At 39.8% G+C, this 19249-nt stretch overlaps 1 protein-coding gene across 5 annotated transcripts in view; it reads left to right on the top strand.

The window, feature by feature from the left end:
* nf1a (neurofibromin 1a) overlaps positions 1 to 19249 on the top strand; it is a gene marked incomplete at its 3' end in the record, with an annotated part of 57504 nt that overhangs the window by 11091 nt on the left and 27164 nt on the right. For 2 of the 5 annotated variants that reach the window (XM_083886474.1, XM_083886471.1), the window contains exons 10-35: positions 137 to 265; positions 402 to 476; positions 562 to 693; positions 2149 to 2286; positions 2458 to 2571; positions 3446 to 3525; positions 4574 to 4697; positions 4861 to 5107; positions 5482 to 5555; positions 5647 to 5730; positions 6271 to 6657; positions 7148 to 7287; positions 7620 to 7742; positions 7858 to 7941; positions 8045 to 8161; positions 8600 to 8781; positions 8869 to 9080; positions 9257 to 9418; positions 9513 to 9610; positions 10471 to 10606; positions 12397 to 12459; positions 14658 to 14816; positions 16600 to 16697; positions 16932 to 17078; positions 17202 to 17348; positions 17990 to 18100. In XM_083886474.1, the coding sequence (XP_083742600.1) occupies positions 137 to 265; positions 402 to 476; positions 562 to 693; positions 2149 to 2286; positions 2458 to 2571; positions 3446 to 3525; positions 4574 to 4697; positions 4861 to 5107; positions 5482 to 5555; positions 5647 to 5730; positions 6271 to 6657; positions 7148 to 7287; positions 7620 to 7742; positions 7858 to 7941; positions 8045 to 8161; positions 8600 to 8781; positions 8869 to 9080; positions 9257 to 9418; positions 9513 to 9610; positions 10471 to 10606; positions 12397 to 12459; positions 14658 to 14816; positions 16600 to 16697; positions 16932 to 17078; positions 17202 to 17348; positions 17990 to 18100 (3563 nt within the window). Of the gene's footprint in view, positions 1 to 136; positions 266 to 401; positions 477 to 561; positions 694 to 2148; positions 2287 to 2457; positions 2572 to 3445; positions 3526 to 4573; positions 4698 to 4860; positions 5108 to 5481; positions 5556 to 5646; positions 5731 to 6267; positions 6658 to 7147; positions 7288 to 7619; positions 7743 to 7857; positions 7942 to 8044; positions 8162 to 8599; positions 8782 to 8868; positions 9081 to 9256; positions 9419 to 9512; positions 9611 to 10470; positions 10607 to 12396; positions 12460 to 14657; positions 14817 to 16599; positions 16698 to 16931; positions 17079 to 17201; positions 17349 to 17989; positions 18101 to 19249 lie in introns of all 5 variants that reach the window. The other 3 variants (XM_083886475.1, XM_083886472.1, XM_083886473.1) reach the window with 2 other exon arrangements.

Raw genomic sequence — 19249 nt, 5'->3', positions numbered from 1 at the left:
GTTCCAAAGCTTATAAAGTCAATAAAGGATTACAGGCCAACATAAAACATTTAAAATAGTTATGTGTCACAGTTTTGTAATATATCACCCTGATATGTGCTTTTGAATGACATCGAGTGTCCCTGTTTCCCACCAGGCTCTGCTCTTCAACCCAGCCAAACCTTTCTGGAGGGGGACGGGCAGCCAGAACGCTGACGTGGAGCTCATGATGGACTGCTTCGTCTCCTGTTTCCGCATCAATCCTCACAACAACCAGCACTTTAAGGTAGCATTAAAATAAATCAATGTTCTTTTTGATGTTTGCAATCTTCTTCCATAGTTACCAGTATGGAGCAGGTACACAAGCAGCAGCTGTGTTTGATTCTCATGAGCATTTTTCTTTTCTTTTTTTCTTCTCGTAGGTCTGTTTGGCCTCCTCCTCCCCCTCCACCTTTCACTTTGTCCTTGTCAACTCGTTGCACAGAATAATCACCAACGTAAGTGACCACAGCCTCTCCACATATTACTGATGGAGGAATGTTTTCATGTGTCATTTCTCATCTTGTGTTTTTCCTCTTATAGTCCCACCTTGACTGGTGGCCCAAGATTGATGCAGTGTACTGCTACTCTGGAGAGCTGCGATTCATGTTCTCAGACACACTCCATCGGGTGATTCAAGGCGCTGGCACCCACGCTCCACTACGCATGACACCGGTGAGTGGACAGCAACAAGATTAGTTACTACATGAATCTTTAAGTTTGCTACTGAGGTATATAAGTTTTAAATCTTGAAGAATTATTTGAATGCATAATATTTAAGCCATTTAAGTATAGTGAATGAATCTTATCCTTTTGACACATGAATAAGCCACAAGTACCAAAAGCCTTTTTATTCTTTTTTAAGCCACGTCTTAGATCTTGTTAAAGTACATATTTTAAAATAACACAATGCAAATTTGTTGGACGTGCTGTTCCTGTAGCAAACGTACCATAATGAAACCAGATGTTAGAAGACTTCTCTCTCTTTAACTCACCTCAGTTCAGTATTGTGATTCAGTCTTCTGATTTAATTTTTGAATTGAAGTTTTGCTGTGTATCTTCCGCCTACCTCAGAACAGTCACCTGATGTTAGGTGGTGACATGCCTTATCAGCTGATTTTATGGAGGCGTGATCTTCCTGTCAAGTCTGAATACAGGATTGTCTTGCTGTTTTTTTCGTGTTCACTCCCACAAAATCTCCCAAAAATGCAGCAGACTTGAACACATCATGATGTGCATGTTGGGAAAAGGTGCAGACTTGAGAACTCAAGGCACAAAATAAAGCAGTAGATGATGAAACATTCACCTGGGTGTCATGTTTACATCACTGCTGAGCCAGAGCAGACGAAAACCTGCGTTTATTGCCGAGTCATTTGACCTGGGAGTGATTCAATTGTTTCTATTCCCATTGCAGACAAAAAGCCAGATGTTTGTGTTGGATGTTTTTGTTTTGACCAATAAATAATTCCATACACTGCTCTGCCACTACAGTTAAATCACCTATTTTATTGTTGTGTCACTTCTGCTGTGAAAGGCTTCTTCATATTCTGCTTGTGGCTTGGGTGAGAGACCTCTAGAAGAAGAGCATTTCTTATTGTACATTTAAACAAGTCATAGATTTAAAAGTGCCATATGTAAGTATGTGGCCAAAAACGGTTACTACACTCAAATTCAAAATACAGAGGTCTTTTAGGTTTTGTTTTCTCCGCCATTGTAGCTCAGACGTAACTGGCAACCCGTGTTTGCTCGGCAGCTGAGACTCTACTGACTGCAATGATTGGTAGATGGCGGTAGGTGGCGCCACATGCCAAAACATGATTTCAAAATATAAACATGATTGGCGGTCTGCAAAAGATTTTTTTTAATTTTTTTTGTACTGTTGTTGTTGGTGGTGAGTTCAGTATGTGATATGAACATGATTCCTAAGTCTCTCTGACATTAGGAGGATTTTACGACCAGTTGCTTTAGATTTATTACATAATGCACCTTAAAAATAACGGATAGAGTCTTAATTTTTCAGCACCTGAGATAGGAGACATTACAGTTTGTAGAACTGTCACCATATTCTCAGGATCCTCTTGATTGTGTGTGAATGACTTAACTTGTACACCTTATGTTGTCATTCTGCAGAGTCTGACATTCAAAGGGAAGATGACCACCAGCCTTAAGTTCAAAGAGAAAGCCACAGACCTGGACACTCGAAGTTACAAGTGCCTCCTCCTCGCTCTGGTCAAACTCATCCACGGAGACCCCAAACTTATGTTGCATGTGAGTCTGCACAATGATTATGTCAAGTCTTTTCCTTGACATCATGTTCACTTTCTAGCCTGACTTTCTTACACATATGATATGATGCAGCTGTGTTGATTTGTGTCACTTATTTGTAAAACTGCAATGACAAAAATCTAATTGGACTTGATTGTGTTTGTGACGCGTTAGAACCCAGTGAAGCAGGCTCCAGAGATGCAGAGCAGCACAGCAGAGCTCATCACTGGCCTGGTGCAGCTAGTGCCTCTAACCAACACCACCCAACTCTCACAAGAAGCCATGGAGGTCAGAAAAACACAAACACAACACTAAGAACAACACTGACACTTCTCATTCTGTAGCACAGGAGAGAGCTGCAATATGTTCACTTTAATATTCAAGAAACTTGTATTTTCACTCAACATAATGGACATTAAGAGGATAATTGCACTCTTTTAATTGCATCATATTGGTTATAATTCTTATTACAGTTTATGTACAAATATACTTTATGACTAATAAAAAAAACAATGGTAACAACTAAAGCAGTACAAGTTGAGATAGGTTGAGATATCCTGTCTTATCCTGAAGGAATTACGCACTTTAACAGCTGAAATACTTCCGTGTGTGGGATTTTTAGGGGATTTAAGAACTGATTTATTTGACACTAAGTAAGTGTACATTGTAAGTATGTGGAAACAAAACCATTATTTGTGTTCTAAGCAAACCGAGTATCACATTCCTGTTTGTTCTGAGGCATTTAGAAGACAATAAAAACAGGCTGCTACTTAATAAAACATGGTGAAATAAACTTAATGAACACAATTACACACATTGATCTGTCTGATTATCTTTGAAATTATGGTAAATATGTGCATACATTATTTATGAATTGTGATTGTTTGAGATACTGACACGAAGTCAACGTTGATTACCCTGTGCTAGAACCAGCATTAGACAGGCAGGTATGTTCTCACTGAGAATGTGTTAGTGGGGATATAAGAGGGAATACAGATGTTAGCCACTTGACAAAAGGCTCACCTAATGAAGTCAGTAAGCATATAACCACTTCTAAACCTACGCCTTTATGGTCTACAATGTGCATAAGTGTCTTGTTGTATGTATAAGTTTGCTAAAAAAAAAGCTTTGGTTGTGTGTTCTTCCTGGTTCTGTTTTCTAGGCTCTGTTGGTTCTTCACCAGCCAGAGACCATAGAGCTGTGGAATCCCGATGCGCCCATAGAGACGTTTTGGGACATCAGGTACTCAAGAGTCTTATGGTTCTATATAATTAAATTAAATAAATATCAGTCATAGACACGGCTGCCCACTGTGACCGGTTCAGATGACACGACTCCTTTGCAAGTTTTCCATTAAATCTCACACTTTTATTCATCAAAATATAGTCAAGACATTGACAAGATTTGAAATAATGATTTTATTCAAAATAATAATTTAGCCCTTCAAACTTTGCTTTCGTCAAAGAACCAGCTAAACTGTTTTCAGCTGTGCTAACGTAATTGCACAAGGGTTCTCAAGGGTTTTCTAATCATCCAATAGCTTTCTAACAATGTACCATTAGAACACTGGAGAGATGGTTGCTGGAAATCGGCTTCTATACACCTATGTACATATTCCATTAAAAAACAGACGTTTGCAGCTAGAAAAGTCGTTTACCACATTAACAATGTTGGAGTGTATTTCTGATTAATTTAATGTTATATTCATTGAAAAAAGTGTTTTTCCTTCAAAACTAATGACAACATTTCTAATTGACCCCAAACTTTTGAATGGTAGTGAATGTGCCTATCTTTAACTTAATCAGACTTGTACTACTTCCTTACAGCAGAGGGCACTGTTTACACGTGCAGTGAGAGACAAATTGCAGGAGCCCAGAGAACAATGTACAGTGTTTGTAATTATAGTCGAGTCATGTTTCCTTAAGCATTATTTCAAACTCTGCGTTGTTTCTGTGTCAAATGTAAACGAAAACAGAAAACCATGATTCCTTTGATCCGTGTTCAGTTCAAACTGATAAATTGTTGGGGCACTTTTATCATTGCACTAAATCACCATTTGTTTTCTGTCAGCATTTGGGATCAGATGACACCAATTGTTGAAGTTTTTAAGTTAAAATCTTTCCCTTGCTTGACATTCGAGAAGAACTTCCAAATTGATATTGGCGTTGTAATTACCTCCCAACCACGCCTTGTTCCCGTTGTGTATATTTGACAGTTGGGTGTCACTGCTCCTTGAATGTGTCAGGTGATATGTCTTCTCCCATTGACACTTGTTTGCTTCTTTCTTCAGTTCACAGGTGCTTTTCCTTATCTGCCGTAAACTGATTGGCCAGCAGTTGGCTAATGGGACTGAAGTTCTGAAATGGCTAAGGGAGATCCTCATCTGCAGGAACAAGTTTCTGCTCAAAAACAAGGTGTGTGGGCATGCTAAACAGTAAATTTTAGACAACGTGTCATCACAATACCTGTTATGGCCAATCTGTGCAGTCACCTACGCGCTGACTTAAGATTAGATGTGAACCATTTCTGTGAGAGGAGCTGCGACTAAACTCTGTGTTTTGTTCTCGATTGTTACAGGAGTGTGCCACTATGGGTGGTGGGATTCCCATTTGCCGACAGGCTCAGACAAAGCTGGAGGTGTGTCTCTACATGTTCCTGTGGAGTCCAGACACTGAGGCGGTGCTGGTCGCCATGTCGTGTTTCCGCCACCTTTGTGAGGAGGCTGACATCCGTAGTGCTGCCGATGAGGTGCCTGTCCAGAACATGCTGCCCAACTACCCCACCTTCAGTGAACTGGCCTCTGTTAGCAACATGATGGGAACTGGTAAGTACTTGCCAGTATCACAGCATTCAACCTGAATATTCACAACATATTCTGACAGTATTTTTTACGTAAATTACATCACAAATTAAATCAGCTAAAAAAATGCAAAAGGAGACGGGAGGGTATAGCTTAATGCCACAAAGATGGCACAGCCTATTTATTCCTGGGACTATATTGCATTTTATATGTTTGGTTACTTGAGCCATTAAGAAAATCTTATCACATTGTTCTGAATTTAACTGCACTAACCTTCTCATACCCCCAGGATGAGTTACTAATAAAGAGGAATGGTTAAAGAGAAAGACCAATGTATTTTAATATGATAACTGAAAGCTAGGCATTTCGTTTAATGATGAAAGCCTTTTTCTCAACAGGGCGATCCACTTTGCAGAAGAGGGTGATGGCCTTGTTGAGGAGAATAGAACACCCCACACCAGGAAACATTGAGGTAACGTTCAGTCCCAGTTGGTTTTTACATTAAATTAGTTCTTTTTTTGTGCTTTTGAAGTGACTTTGGGCTTTTTTGTTCTCACCTCCAGGCTTGGGAGGACACATATGCTAAATGGGACCAAGTCACAAAACAGATTCTCAACTTTCCTAAAAACAAGGCTGATGATGGACAGGTAAGAATGGCTGAAGTAGCTGGACAGTAGCTCACTTTGTTTGTCAGCATTAGCTTGATAGCTTTGGTTATTGCGTATTAGGGTTAGCTTCAAATGGGAAAATGAAATTTGTCATTTTGATGTTAAAACCAATGGTACAGTTTAATGCTGATAGAAAAACAACACCATCTATTTATATTAGTCCCTTATAAGTTTTGCTTTCTCTGCATTATTCTCTTTTCCTTTGTGATGCAGTTTTCACTGAAAACGCTGACTTGTTGTAAGGTGCCAAGGAACAGCATTATTCAAATCAATGAAGAGAATAGCATTCACCTTGAATCTATCATGTTTTTTACACAGGGGTTCTAAATAATTATGACAGAACACAACACCTGTGCCCTTACTAACTGCTGTGTCTTTACAAAATGATCTGTTGCCTTTTAAACTCTGAACGCATCCGTTGTTGACTTAGATTGTGTTGAATGATACATTTTGTCCTATCATCTCACTGGCACTGTGCTGCTGCTGCTTGTATGTGTCCCCCCCCACCCCCCACAGCAGGAGTGGATCAACATGACTGGCTTCCTTTGTGCACTGGGCGGTGTGTGTCTCCAGCAGCGCAGCACCCCAGGCCCAGCCACCTACAGTCCACCAATGGGCCCCATGAGTGAGCGCAAACCCTCCATGATCTCCATGGGCCCCTGTGAGATGTCCAACGCCATGGCCTCTGCTTCATCCTGCTCCTCATCGGCCTCCAGTGAGACGCCTGTCAGCCGCTTTGTGGACCGGTTGTTGGCCCTGCTCGTGTGTGGCCACGACAGGGTTGGCCTCCATGTTCGCACAAACGTCAAAGACCTGCTGGGGCTGGAGCTCAGCCCCGCCCTTTACCCCATGCTCTTCAACAAGTTGAGAAACAGTATTGGAAAGTTCTTTGACACACAAGGACCGGTGAGTTTGTATTCATGTAACAAATATTCATACTCGCAATAAACCTAGTAAGTGTAATCAGTGTGAGAAGTAATTGGAGCAAGAAGCAGCATTAAAAGTTCCGTTGCTGTGTGAATCTGTGAGAATTTTCTTCTGCTATTTTCAAATAGCAACCGAAAATGTTCATGCCAGTTCCGGCAAGAGAAAAAGGAGAAGAGAGTCCGTTTCGTTTCACTGTTTCTATTTATGAAGACCAAGCAATGTTGTTTTTATCCAGTTTGTGTGATACTGTTTTTGTGAGGGAGAAAGTGAGCTAATGGAGTAAGGAAAGACTGACTGAAATGTTTTTTTTTCTTGAATATGCACGAATAATAGTACATATTCTCTGATGATGGTTTGAAATTAAGAACCTGCTTTATTTATTGTGATGTTTACTCATTTTCCTCAATGCTGATATATGGAACTCTGGTTAAATTTTTGGAAATGCACTCATTGGTTCTCATCTTTCCAGGTTCCTATCAATGACACTAACACCCAGTTTGTGGAGCAGACCATAGCCATCATGAAGAACCTGTTAGATAACCACACAGAAGGTAGCTCGGAACACCTGGGACAGGCCAGCATCGAGACCATGATGCTCAACTTGGTCAGGTCAGGACCTTTACTATGGGAAAGGAAATGTCTGAATTGTCTTGATAGGTCTTATGGCTTCACCATGTGGGTCCTGTCCACATGACTGCTTCTAAGGTGAGATAGTGAAGGCTACCCATTTAGCAGGAGCCAGAGCTTATGTCTGCAAAATAAGAAAAAAGATTGTATAAATTATAGCCTAATACAGCACTAAGGAGCAGGATTTGCCACTCAATTAAACATAATTTAGTTCACAAAAAGTTTTGGTAAATGAACCAACACGGAAACCTGACTCTCAGTGTAGAGTGTCTTAAAAACTAATGTGTATCACTGTGCTCCTTCCCTGCTCTCAGGTATGTACGTATCCTGGGTAATGTGGTCCACGCAATCCAGATCAAAACCAAACTGTGCCAACTGGTGGAGGTCATGATGGAGAGAAGAGATGACCTTTCTTTCTGCCAAGAGATGAAGTTCAGGTCAGTGACAACAGCAGACAGTGAGGGATTCACACTCATCTGAGATATTATTAATACAAATTCAGCTCAGTGTTGACTATTATCTCACATCGGATACTAATTAATTTCACTGTAGGAACAAGATGGTTGAATACCTGACGGACTGGGTGATGGGAACTTCCAACCAAGCTGCTGATGATGACATCAAGTGCCTGACGAGGTAACCTTTTGAATCGCGTGCTCAATTGTATTGTTGATAACTTATTCCTCGCAATTTTTTTCACATGTGCGCGTTTCTGTGTATGATGATATGTGGTGTGCAGAGACCTGGACCAGGCCAGTATGGAAGCAGTAGTGTCTCTCTTAGCTGGTCTTCCGCTGCAGCCAGAGGAGGGGGATGGTGTAGAACTGATGGAGGCCAAATCTCAGCTCTTCCTCAAGTAAGAACACACCTGCAAATAATTCTGCTCACGGTAGCAGACCTCAATTAATGAACTGGCCTTTAGTGTCGAGCCTTGAGGAACACCATTAAATATGTGTGCGCAATGTCATTTACTGACTTTATCATTCTATGAGGGAACCTACTGTCGTGTTTGCTATAAGACTGTCGACTGATCAGTAGTGCACTCACTGCAGATCCTGCAGAAGTCATGGTCATTAATCATTTGAACGTTATTTTACAGATATTTATTTTATTTATTCACACATGATCAAATAATATACATATACAGGCAGCAGAATAGAACAAAATAGAAATAACATCTTTTGATTGAGAAAATAACCTTTAGTGTTTTGCTTTCTTTTTAACCATTAACAGTGGTTAATTATCTGCATACAACACTTTTATGATTTTAATTATCTGTTTGTCGTTTGCACAGGTACTTCACTCTGTTCATGAACCTGCTGAATGACTGCAGTGAGGTGGAGGATGAGGGCCAGGCAGTTGGGGGCCGAAAAAGAGGAATGTCTCGTCGCCTTGCATCGCTCCGCCACTGCACCGTCCTGGCCATGTCCAACCTGCTCAATGCTAACGTAGACAGCGGCCTCATGCACTCTATTGGTAAGGGATTGTGAAGAGCCTTTCGCCATATCTTGTTTCAATCCCTTTTTTGTCCCCAATGCCTTTGAAAAATTCCTTCCTTTTCAGGTCTGGGCTACCACAAGGACCTGCAGACCCGAGCCACCTTCATGGAGGTGCTGACCAAGATTCTGCAGCAGGGTACCGAGTTTGACACGCTGGCAGAGACCGTGTTGGCTGACCGCTTTGAGAGGTTGGTGGAGCTGGTCACCATGATGGGAGACCAGGGAGAGCTGCCCATCGCGATGGCTCTGGCTAATGTGGTTCCTGGATCTCAGTGGGTGTGTACCACCTGTTGATTTAGCATCAGTTCTAAATATTATATATATTGGTAGTAGGAATGTTACCTGACAGTGCATAGGATATGTGATCAGACCTATGTACTGCATGTCAATTAATTGAAAGTTCTTTTGCCATATCATAAAGGTGTTTTGTTTTGCATTTCTTTTATTCCCAGGACGAGCTAGCTCGAGTCCTGGTGACGCTGTTTGACTCCCGTCACCTCCTCTACCAGCTGTTGTGGAACATGTTCTCTAAAGAGGTGGAGCTGGCGGACTCCATGCAAACACTCTTCAGAGGAAACAGCCTCGCCAGTAAAATAATGACCTTCTGTTTCAAGGTAGAAAACGCAGTGCAAACCCTGACATTAAATAACTTTGAAAGACAAAGTTTATCAAAAACCTTAACCCTCTGTGTTGTATTTTGTATGTAAGGTATATGGTGCAGCATACCTGCAGAAGCTTCTGGAGCCTTTATTACGAGGGGTCATCACTACTCCTGACCACATCAGCTTTGAGGTGGATCCCACCAGGTGAGTACCAACATCACTGCTCTGTAGTTCTTTAATTCATGTTGTCAGATATCATTTTGTAAGACGAGCACCTTTTCAAAGATAATATTACTATAGGTTTATTAACTTTACTCTGTTTGGAAGATTGATTTGCCTTCATTGAGGTAGTGCAACTCATGCAAGAGGAGATACAATTGATGGGGCAAAATGTTCATAGATTTAGGAAATGTTTACATTTTCAAACTATTGATATGTCCATCCATATAGTGAGGGAATCTTGTTCACTCGTATAAAATAGAGTAAACTTAACCAGGAGAAAGGTGTAATTAGACAATGTATCAATAGTATAGGAGATCCCAGTGTTTAAATATGTAAAATCTCTTTTATGGGGCTGGGGGTTGTGGCTCTCATTTTGTTGGAATAAAACATGTTTCATCATCTGCATACAGGGCTATGGTATGTTCTTTACCTCCTTTTGATATTTTGATATTCCTGATATTCTTTGCAAGTGGTTTCACAAGCATTATTTAATTTCTGCCACCACTAGGGTGTCACAATCAAAACAATGATAGAAGACCTAGTTGGATGATGCCAAGAAGCAACATGCGATCATGGGAGTCTGTTGTCATGTTTGTTTAACCTGTACGATTGCACTTTAAGATGAGACAAACTAGCTAGTAGTAGTTAAATATTTCCTTACGTTTCTTTCTTACGGGTGAAGTTAAGGGCAGATGACTCGGAACTATTTGATCCACAAGTGGCTAATTTGTCCTCAGAGTTGTATCCCTCATGGCCCACATACAGCTTATGATTTTTGTCCTTTCTCAGCTGTTGTCTTTGGAACGCTAGGACTGACAGGAGCTGCTTATTTTTCTCCTCAGGCTGGAACAGGGTGAGAACTTGGAGGAGAACCAGAGGAACCTGCTGCAGATCACAGAGCGGTTCTTCCAGGCCATCATTGGTTCCTCCAGCGAGTTTCCCCCACAGCTCCGCAGTGTCTGCCACTGTCTCTACCAGGTAGAGTCCCCACCACATCCTTTAAGCCACTCGACTATGGCCCACACCTGCTCGTCTATACAGTCAAATCTGGGTCATTAATATTTAGGACTTGTAAAGTGATGTTCGCCAAAAGCTTCACAGCCTGCATTTGTATACCACCACGGGATAATTTGTGAACATCACTGCACAAGCTGAAAATGTTAATGAGCCTTCTTTGATTCTATTCACACCAGCCTCTGTCCTTTTATGTGCATTGTCACTCACACATTTCAAGCTCCTGCCTCTTTTACTCATAAGGTCCCCTGCTTTTCCACTCACTGCTCGCTACATCACGCGTACCAGTGCACAGCCGGGCTGAAAGATCAACTCTATATATTCTGCTAAAGTGATACCTGAAGGCTTTTTTTTTTTTTTTTAGATGAGTGGTTTATCGTTGAAAAGCTCCATGTGCTCAACATTTACAACCCAGAATATTAGAAAAACTGAGGCCCCACAGGATTTTGAAAGATTTTAATGCCATTCAAACAGAGACACTTGTTTTTCTAATTGTTGCCATCATGAATAATTAATTGTTTACTGATCTCAGTTCAACTTAACAGTTATATTTCACTGCCGTCCTGTATTAATTTTACAGCCCAACAGGGGTCCGGCACTCATACTTTGAACAATATTGACAATATACAGTCCTATGGACAGAATGGATATGCAACGGATATCAGCTGACTATATATTTTTTAATATATATTTTCCCCATCAGAATTTTTAAAATCCCACTATGATTTACTGAAACTTCTTTCTGAATTACTGAAATATAAACCGTTTCCTGGAATCAGAGTACTTCATTTAAGAAACTATAAGAAAATATTATGAATTCTTCCTCTAATGATTTATCAAGCTCATCAGTGTACTTGCCAAAATATGTGACAAAAACTGAAATGGGGCAAAAGGTACAGGAATAAATGAAAGGAAAAATAATTGTGAGGGGATATAAACAGAATTTGCAGGGTGCAAATTAGAATTTAAAATGTGAACTGTCTACAATTGGTATTTCAGTTTAACACATTTCCGTAATCCCTGGTAACACATTATGATCATTTTACGACTTGATACACTAAATATCCTACATAGAGCTTATGAAGTGCAGACCTAACATTTTTGTTACTTGTTACATCAAAAAAGTACTCTACTCAACTATATCCCGAACAAATACAGTCTGTATGGTGATGTTGGTAGGTATTCATGTTGGATTTTGTGTGATCAGAGCACAGGAGGACAACAGCTGACTGCTCTCTCTCAACAAACATATCTCCTGATAATATTCCATGCACAACACCTCATCTCCACTGAACCCTGAGTTTGCTGTTGCTTTTTACCTGAATGTCTGAGCAGCTTCACTTTTGCTGCCACTGCCGCTGCTGCTGTGCCCTCACACTTCTGTCTGCTCACACAAACAACTCGGTGAATGCGAGTTCTTCATACACACACCCAGAACACACGGTGTGTGTTTGAATTTTTTTCATGTAGTGACATTTTTGGTCAAATCATTATCCATTTTTGATTTCTGCTTGCAAACTGTAGATATACACACACACATATGCACTCACTCACACGTGCTTAAGTAGAAACACGGCAGTGCATGCATGGACACGCTTAGAGTCCCCCGGAGAAAAGACAACACTCCTCTTACAGCAGTTTACATTTTTTTCCTGTGTTTTCAAGATGTGAATATGTTGAGGTGTAAGAGTGGGTGTGTGTGTGTGTGTGTCACTGGTGCTGTGACCATGATTGTGCTCATCTCTGTTCTGTAGGCTACTTGCCACTCTCTACTGAATAAAGCAACAGTAAAAGAAAAAAAGGAAAACAAAAAAGCAGTAAGTTTGGAGAATCTATTTTCCCTCAGACACTTTACCCCTGAAGCAAAAAAGCCTTTTTTGCATCTCATTTGATTATTATTTTTTTCTTCATTTTAAAATTATTTTTAAAATTTGGTGTTTCTCTGGAAATGTTTTATTTCTCTCCATATTCAGCCTTGTCTACAACCTTCTTTTAAATCACTCTACTAATACTGGCACCATGTAACGTCAATTAACAGTTCCCAGTGAACGGAGGCATTCTCTTCTCTTTTCTCTCTCTGGACTTTTGTTTGCACATGAGGAGACGTTTTCTTCAGAACATTTCATCACGTCCCTTCATCTTATCTGACTAATTTCAATCGATCAGCACCCACTGCCCAAAACTCTCACACACAGACACACTTCAGCATTGCTCTATTAAAAACATGAATGGTGTTGAAATATTCTGATCATCAAGCCTCCCTCTGTCATGGGTTGGATTCTTCAGCTGTATTCTTCTTCCATAATTAAAGACAAACGTCTTTGATTTGGGAACGTGGTCGATGACGATCACGTTTCTTTACTCCCTCAGATTCTTCTCTCTCTCTCTCCATACATACTGTATATACATATGCATGCCGCATAAACACACATAGATACACAGTATATGTGTATACAGTGTCATTGCGTGTGTGTTTATAGTATATGTACTCTATACATTTCATGTGTGCATATATTCTTGTGGATATTCATGTTTATTAGGGTTGCTTGATTTTGGGTGAATAATAGTTCATTGTTTAAGATTTATAACATATTACATAACACATTATGTGATGTTAATGTAAAGAAATCACAAAAGATAATAATAAAACAATCAAACTCTGTAGCAGGTGTTTGTCGGGCACACAGAAAATAACATGGCTAACATGGTGAAGTGTGGGAAAAGTGGTAAAATTGATTCTTACCAGTCAATACAGTTGACACCCAGAGTGGAGATTTTGTTGCTGAGGGAGTTTTATTTATTTTTTTACTTCTTTACTTCTTCCTCTACATTTTTATATCTGTGTAGCATAAGCAGTAGCATCATGGCTGTAGCCGTTGATGGTATGCTTGCTATTTTTCAAGCTTGAAGATTTAATTGTAGCTGTAGCTGTAGTACTGCCACAGTATTAACACTGATCAACACATGATTCATTTGTTCAAGGTAAAATCCCCTGGTATTAACAAATACATTGATAATGGTCACATCTGAGCAGTCGGAGCCATTAAAAACATAATTAGGTCGTACATCGTATATCTATCGAGGTTCTTGGTCATTCAGATAATTGTAATCTTCAGGAGTTACTTATTGGCAACTGGAGTTGCTTTAGTCAGTTTTAGGCATGTCACCTCCCATCCAAGAAGCTTCTTTAGCTCTGGACAGTTACCTTTTAGCCAACTCCTGAAGATAACGCTTCATACAGCATGACACGGCTATGTTAACAATTCTAGTCATGCAAGACCAACAGTGCTGTGCTTTGGGCTGCAAGAGTAAGCAAAGACAACACTTTTACACAGGAATACACTGACCAGAGTGTCTCATCCAAGACACTAACAGGAGCACCACCAACTTGTAGATGGCATGAAATAGACAAACTCAGTGGGAGGAGGAGCCTGTCGAATGTACTACTAGTAATGATGTATATGGATATAGGGTGAACTATGTGCATTTACCCCCATGTGACCCACACAATCCCGGTTTGGCGTAAAGCAGCATGTGATATGTGGGTTGGGATGTTTTTGTGACGTCACTTCTACAGCTCATCCTCTGCTTCACACATTAACCCAGCTCTACTTCTCTCATCTGTCAAATGCCTTGTTTTTGTTGTCAGGAGTTCCATGTTTCATTATTCGGGAGCAGAGAGGGATTGGCTGGGGTCCTTGTTCTTGTTTTTCCTTCTCATCTATTTCTTGGGTTGTTACTTGAGTTGGAGCTTTTCTCACTCCTGTTACAGCCCAAAATGAACTGGGATTTTCACTGTCTCCCTCCACTGTGCCTCTTCCTGAGCCCAACATCTTCACCTCACTCCTCTCTTCCACATGTTGATAAATCTTCACTTTCACCATTCCCCCTATGCTGTTAAATTAAATCAATTTCCAATGTTTTTTTCCCCTCTGCTCAAACATTTCTCTTCTTTTTTATTTATTCTACATTTCTTTTTTCATTTCCCCTGCTCTCTCCATCCTACTTCATGCAGGTGGTGAGTCAGCGCTTCCCACAGAACAGCATTGGTGCAGTTGGCAGCGCCATGTTCCTGCGTTTTGTCAACCCAGCAATTGTGTCACCATATGAGGCAGGCATCTTGGACAAGAAGCCCTTGCCCAGGATAGAACGTGGTCTCAAACTCATGTCCAAGGTAAGACTGGTGAATATAATGGTTTATGATTCAGCTGACTAAAGGGAAACCTAAATGGATTTAGTTGTAGTTTATGACACTTAAGCCCTTTTCTCAGTGTTGTGTGCTAGGAAACAACACTGAAATACTACACAGGAATTCTTGCCCCAAAAGCAGATCCTTGGGATTGTCAGTTTTTGTGTCCGTGTAAGTCTCCTTTGAAGACTGTACAATAGTATGTCGAGTTCCCTCCAAACTGTTACACAATGCTATTCTCAACTGTTCAAAATGCTAACAGGCTTTGGGATTAACCCTTAGATCTCACGCAGCACAGTTCTGTGCCACAGGTGCGCCCATGGTAATTTGCAGTGGGAATAATAGACAACTCCTTATATGGACATCCTGGTGGATGTGTTTGTAGGTCACATATTCAGGCTTTTAAAAAATGCAGGGTTTTTTCGTCTTCTTATGTGACTAGATTTTATGATTCATTTTATATCACATTTTAGTAGTGAAATAAAGTAGCAATAATTCTGCAGAAGTCACAAAATAGAGCATTTTTCTTTTGTTTTGGTTCATAAAAACAAGCCAAGTGACCTTTGAACTGTAACGTGTTTCCGAATTTCACAAACTCAATCAGATTTTAAACACTTTGAGTTACTTTTTGCTCCTTTTAAAAATAAATAAATAAAATAATAAATCAGATTGCCTTGGTTGTGCTGAAAAAAAAGACACTATATTGCACATTCATATAGCCTCTTTATACTGTACGTTTTCACATAGTAATGGAAAAAGGCAGCTGAAATGCTCTGTATAATAAGAGTTAAATGCTATTTAGAAAAGTTGGATTTAGCATCAACCAAGGTCAATTTCCATATTAAGGGAATTCCTTCAAACTTGGATTAAAATACCTATAATTTGTGGCCTCCTGCACTGGGTACACACTCAACCACCATAAAACCACTAACCTCTCCTCTTCCACTTAAGCTGTAAACAACGCTTGGACTAAACATTGAGACAGCGAATGTGATTATGACGGTGATATTTACAAAGCAAGACGATTCAAATATTTCTGAACCACAACAGTATGCAGGATGTAGTGGCATTTATGGTAAAGTTGTGTATTGCAACCTAAAAAAACCTGGCTGACCAACGTGGCAGACTCGATCAAAGAGGACCCACACTGGTGTAATATGAAGTGCTGATTCCAAGCTAATACATTTACAACAGTTCTTAATGAGATGTTAATAAATGAAAACATTGAAAAATATTTCAATTTTCTAATGGCAGATCTCTCCCCTTAATTCTACATACTGGACCTCTGAAATAGCTGATCCCAATTTTCTTCAGATATACTTGGAATGTTTTCTGTATTCCTTTCACAGTAAAAGCATTCTAGCATTGTTGTTGACTGAACCTTTTCACTTTTTAAGCAAGGCTTTTAATGTGAAATGAATGTTTGCAGGAGCAGATAATGCACTGCTTCATCAAGCCTTGACTTTTAGTTGAGCCCATAGGCATATGAAAATTTTTATTTTTGGCCATTTTCAAAGACAAATCCTATATATACATATGGCTCAGTAGCAGCTGCGCAAACACATCCATGCTTTGCTAACGGTGCTGTACATCTGCCCTCCATTATAAATCCATAACTCCCCACAGTTTGGAAAAACCACTGACATACTTAATGGGGACAAGTAGGCATACAAATAAACATCCATCAGCTGTCTTGTGCCAGTTATAGCGGCGAACTGCTTACATAGTAGTAAGGATTATTTTTAACACTCACTTTTTTGTCCTTCAGATTCTACAGAGCATTGCAAACCACGTTTTGTTTACAAAAGAAGAACACATGAGGCCTTTTAATGACTTTGTGAAAAGCAACTTTGATTCAGCGAGGAGGTAAGAAAGTGCCGATTATCGTCATAACAACTAATCTGTTGGGCACATATTTCATGTCATTTTGGTTTTAATCATGGCTTTAAAGGTATGGACACATGCCACTGTTAATCCAATGCTAACATCCTTAATTCCTAAGTAAGTTTTTGATTAACCCTTATCGTCACAAGCTGTGTCAGAGCATGCACCGTACAGGAAGGGGACAGTTAAATATGTCCTCTTGTCTCCTTACTCCAGGTTTTTCTTGGACATAGCATCTGACTCCCCACCCAGCGACACCGTAAACCACAGTCTTTCTTTTATAAGTGACGGTAACGTGCTAGCCCTCCACCGGCTGCTGTGGAACAACCAAGAGAGGATTGGCCAGTATCTCTCCAGTAACAGGTCAGTGTTTGTGACTTAATCACCACAGAAGACAGAAAAGTGATTTCTGTCGTATGATGCAAGGGGTTAACTTGAATTCAGCCATCTATTTTAAATTTCATAATTTGCAAATTTCAATTTCAGGGACCACAAGGCTGTAGGTCGGCGACCTTTTGACAAGATGGCAACCCTACTGGCTTACCTTGGACCTCCTGAACACAAACCTGTGGCAGACACTCATTGGTCTAGTCTTAATCTGACAAGCTCCAAGTTTGAAGAGTTCATGACCAGGTAGGTTTCCTGCCAACCTTTAATATAATGGCTCCATATTCATTATTAGATCTTCAGAAGTGTTATTGCTATCTTCCACATGTCCTAAACAGGTGACTCCATTTTAAGTTATCTGCCGAGTATTGCCTACAGTTTTCTTTCTTGGCTTATAAAAATGTATGCATTGTAAAGAAAGTAAGATCATAAAGATGCCAGTGACATAATTTAATTACAATATCAGAGAGAGAAGGCACTTCTATTAGCTGTTCTGCTACAACCACTCTGCATACAGGTCCCATTAATGGAAACATCTCTACTCCAGTACTGGCAACAACTGTCTGTGCTCTAAAGAAACCTATAAAAAAAAGAAAACAATGTAAAAGAGGGTTGGACAATGCAACAAAACATACCCAAAATAAAACTTGACAATTCACTGCTTTTAAAGCAACCCTCCCACTGCAGCTTTGAGAACTGGTTGTAGCCCCTCTCTGAAATATATATTTATCAACTCTGAATTGGTAATATTTGTCTAATTCTATTGACATATTTTCTCACTGGGATATTTGAATATCGAGAAATGTAACATTGTTGCGCTTCAATGACGACAACATTTGCGTCACAAACCCTGTTTGGTCAATAACTGTCTGTGGTTTGCTCTTCAGACACCAGGTCCATGAGAAGGAGGAGTTCAAAGCCCTGAAGACCCTGAACATCTTCTATCAAGCAGGCACCTCCAAGACTGGAAACCCAGTGTTCTACTACGTGGCACGCAGGTAAGACTTAAGTGACATTATGTTGTTGTGTGTGTGGTGTTTTTGAGATGCTTGTTTATTCATATCAACATGATAGAGGTTTTAGCAAATGCCAGGTCTGTTTGAATAAGTCCAATGCAAATGGAAGCTTATGTAAATATTTATCATTCAAACTGCGATACCTCGTATGTGGCTAAAAGAGGCAAAAGCCCAGTTATTGCTTACTTGATTTTTAAAGGTGAAAGAAATCTGAAGTTCATAATGATGTTCAAACACACAAACAACTAGTGACGGGCAAAGCAGTTGTTTTCGGTGTACTTGAATCGTGACGATCGGTTAATTAAAAATGATTAGTTCACTACTTCCTGCATGACCGGTTTCCGTTTGATTGCGCTCATGACTCTTGCAGTGACGACACTCTCAGTGGCTGGCAGTCTGTTGACGTCACATTTTTTTTTTTTTACCAATAAAAGCACCAGGTACTATCCCTAATGGAAAAGCAAAAAGAATGAGTAGAGTCGAGCTGAGCCGAGTCGTGCTAGAACTGTATAATGGAAAAGCGCCATTTCAGCTTTGAAGTTTTGTTACAGTATAATGTGTTCTTTTATAATCACCAGTTTTTTGCTGTACTGCTACCATTGCTAATTAGCTGTCACCTGCACTTTCCACACTCTCCAAGTTTGATGTCTATTCATTAATATTTTGGTAGACCAGACCCACTCATTAAAAACAAAAACACCTCTACTCCAGGGACTATGAAAAGGTTTCAAACAACAAGGCCTTACTGTTTCTAGCCATTGCTCCCATTTCCCTTCACATAGACTGAGCAGATAGTTTCAAGAAGCTGCTAAAAACACACATGCATCTGAAGCAATTTACACTTTTATTAGATTAATGATCTTTATTTTTTATTTTCTATCTGTCTGTCTATTCTATTTATGGTTTTATATATTCTTTTCTGCCTTTATTGTATACTGTAGCTTATTGTGACTCTTCTCCCATTAAGAGGTGCTTTTTAAATAGTACATTTATTTTCTTCTCAGTCATTTAGAACATGAGCATTATTTGCAATACATTTCAACAGATGCCAATGGTTTAGAATAAAATAAATGATAAAAGTTGAGTAAATAAGGTAGTAGATTGTAGTGCCTCAGCCGTTCTCATCAAAAC

This window comes from Microchirus variegatus (assembly GCF_963457635.1).
Source record: "Microchirus variegatus genome assembly, chromosome: 3".
Classification (NCBI taxonomy): Eukaryota; Metazoa; Chordata; class Actinopteri; order Pleuronectiformes; family Soleidae; genus Microchirus; species Microchirus variegatus.
The sequence above is the reverse complement of the archived record's forward strand: the minus strand, read 5'-3'. Positions and strand labels throughout refer to the sequence as shown.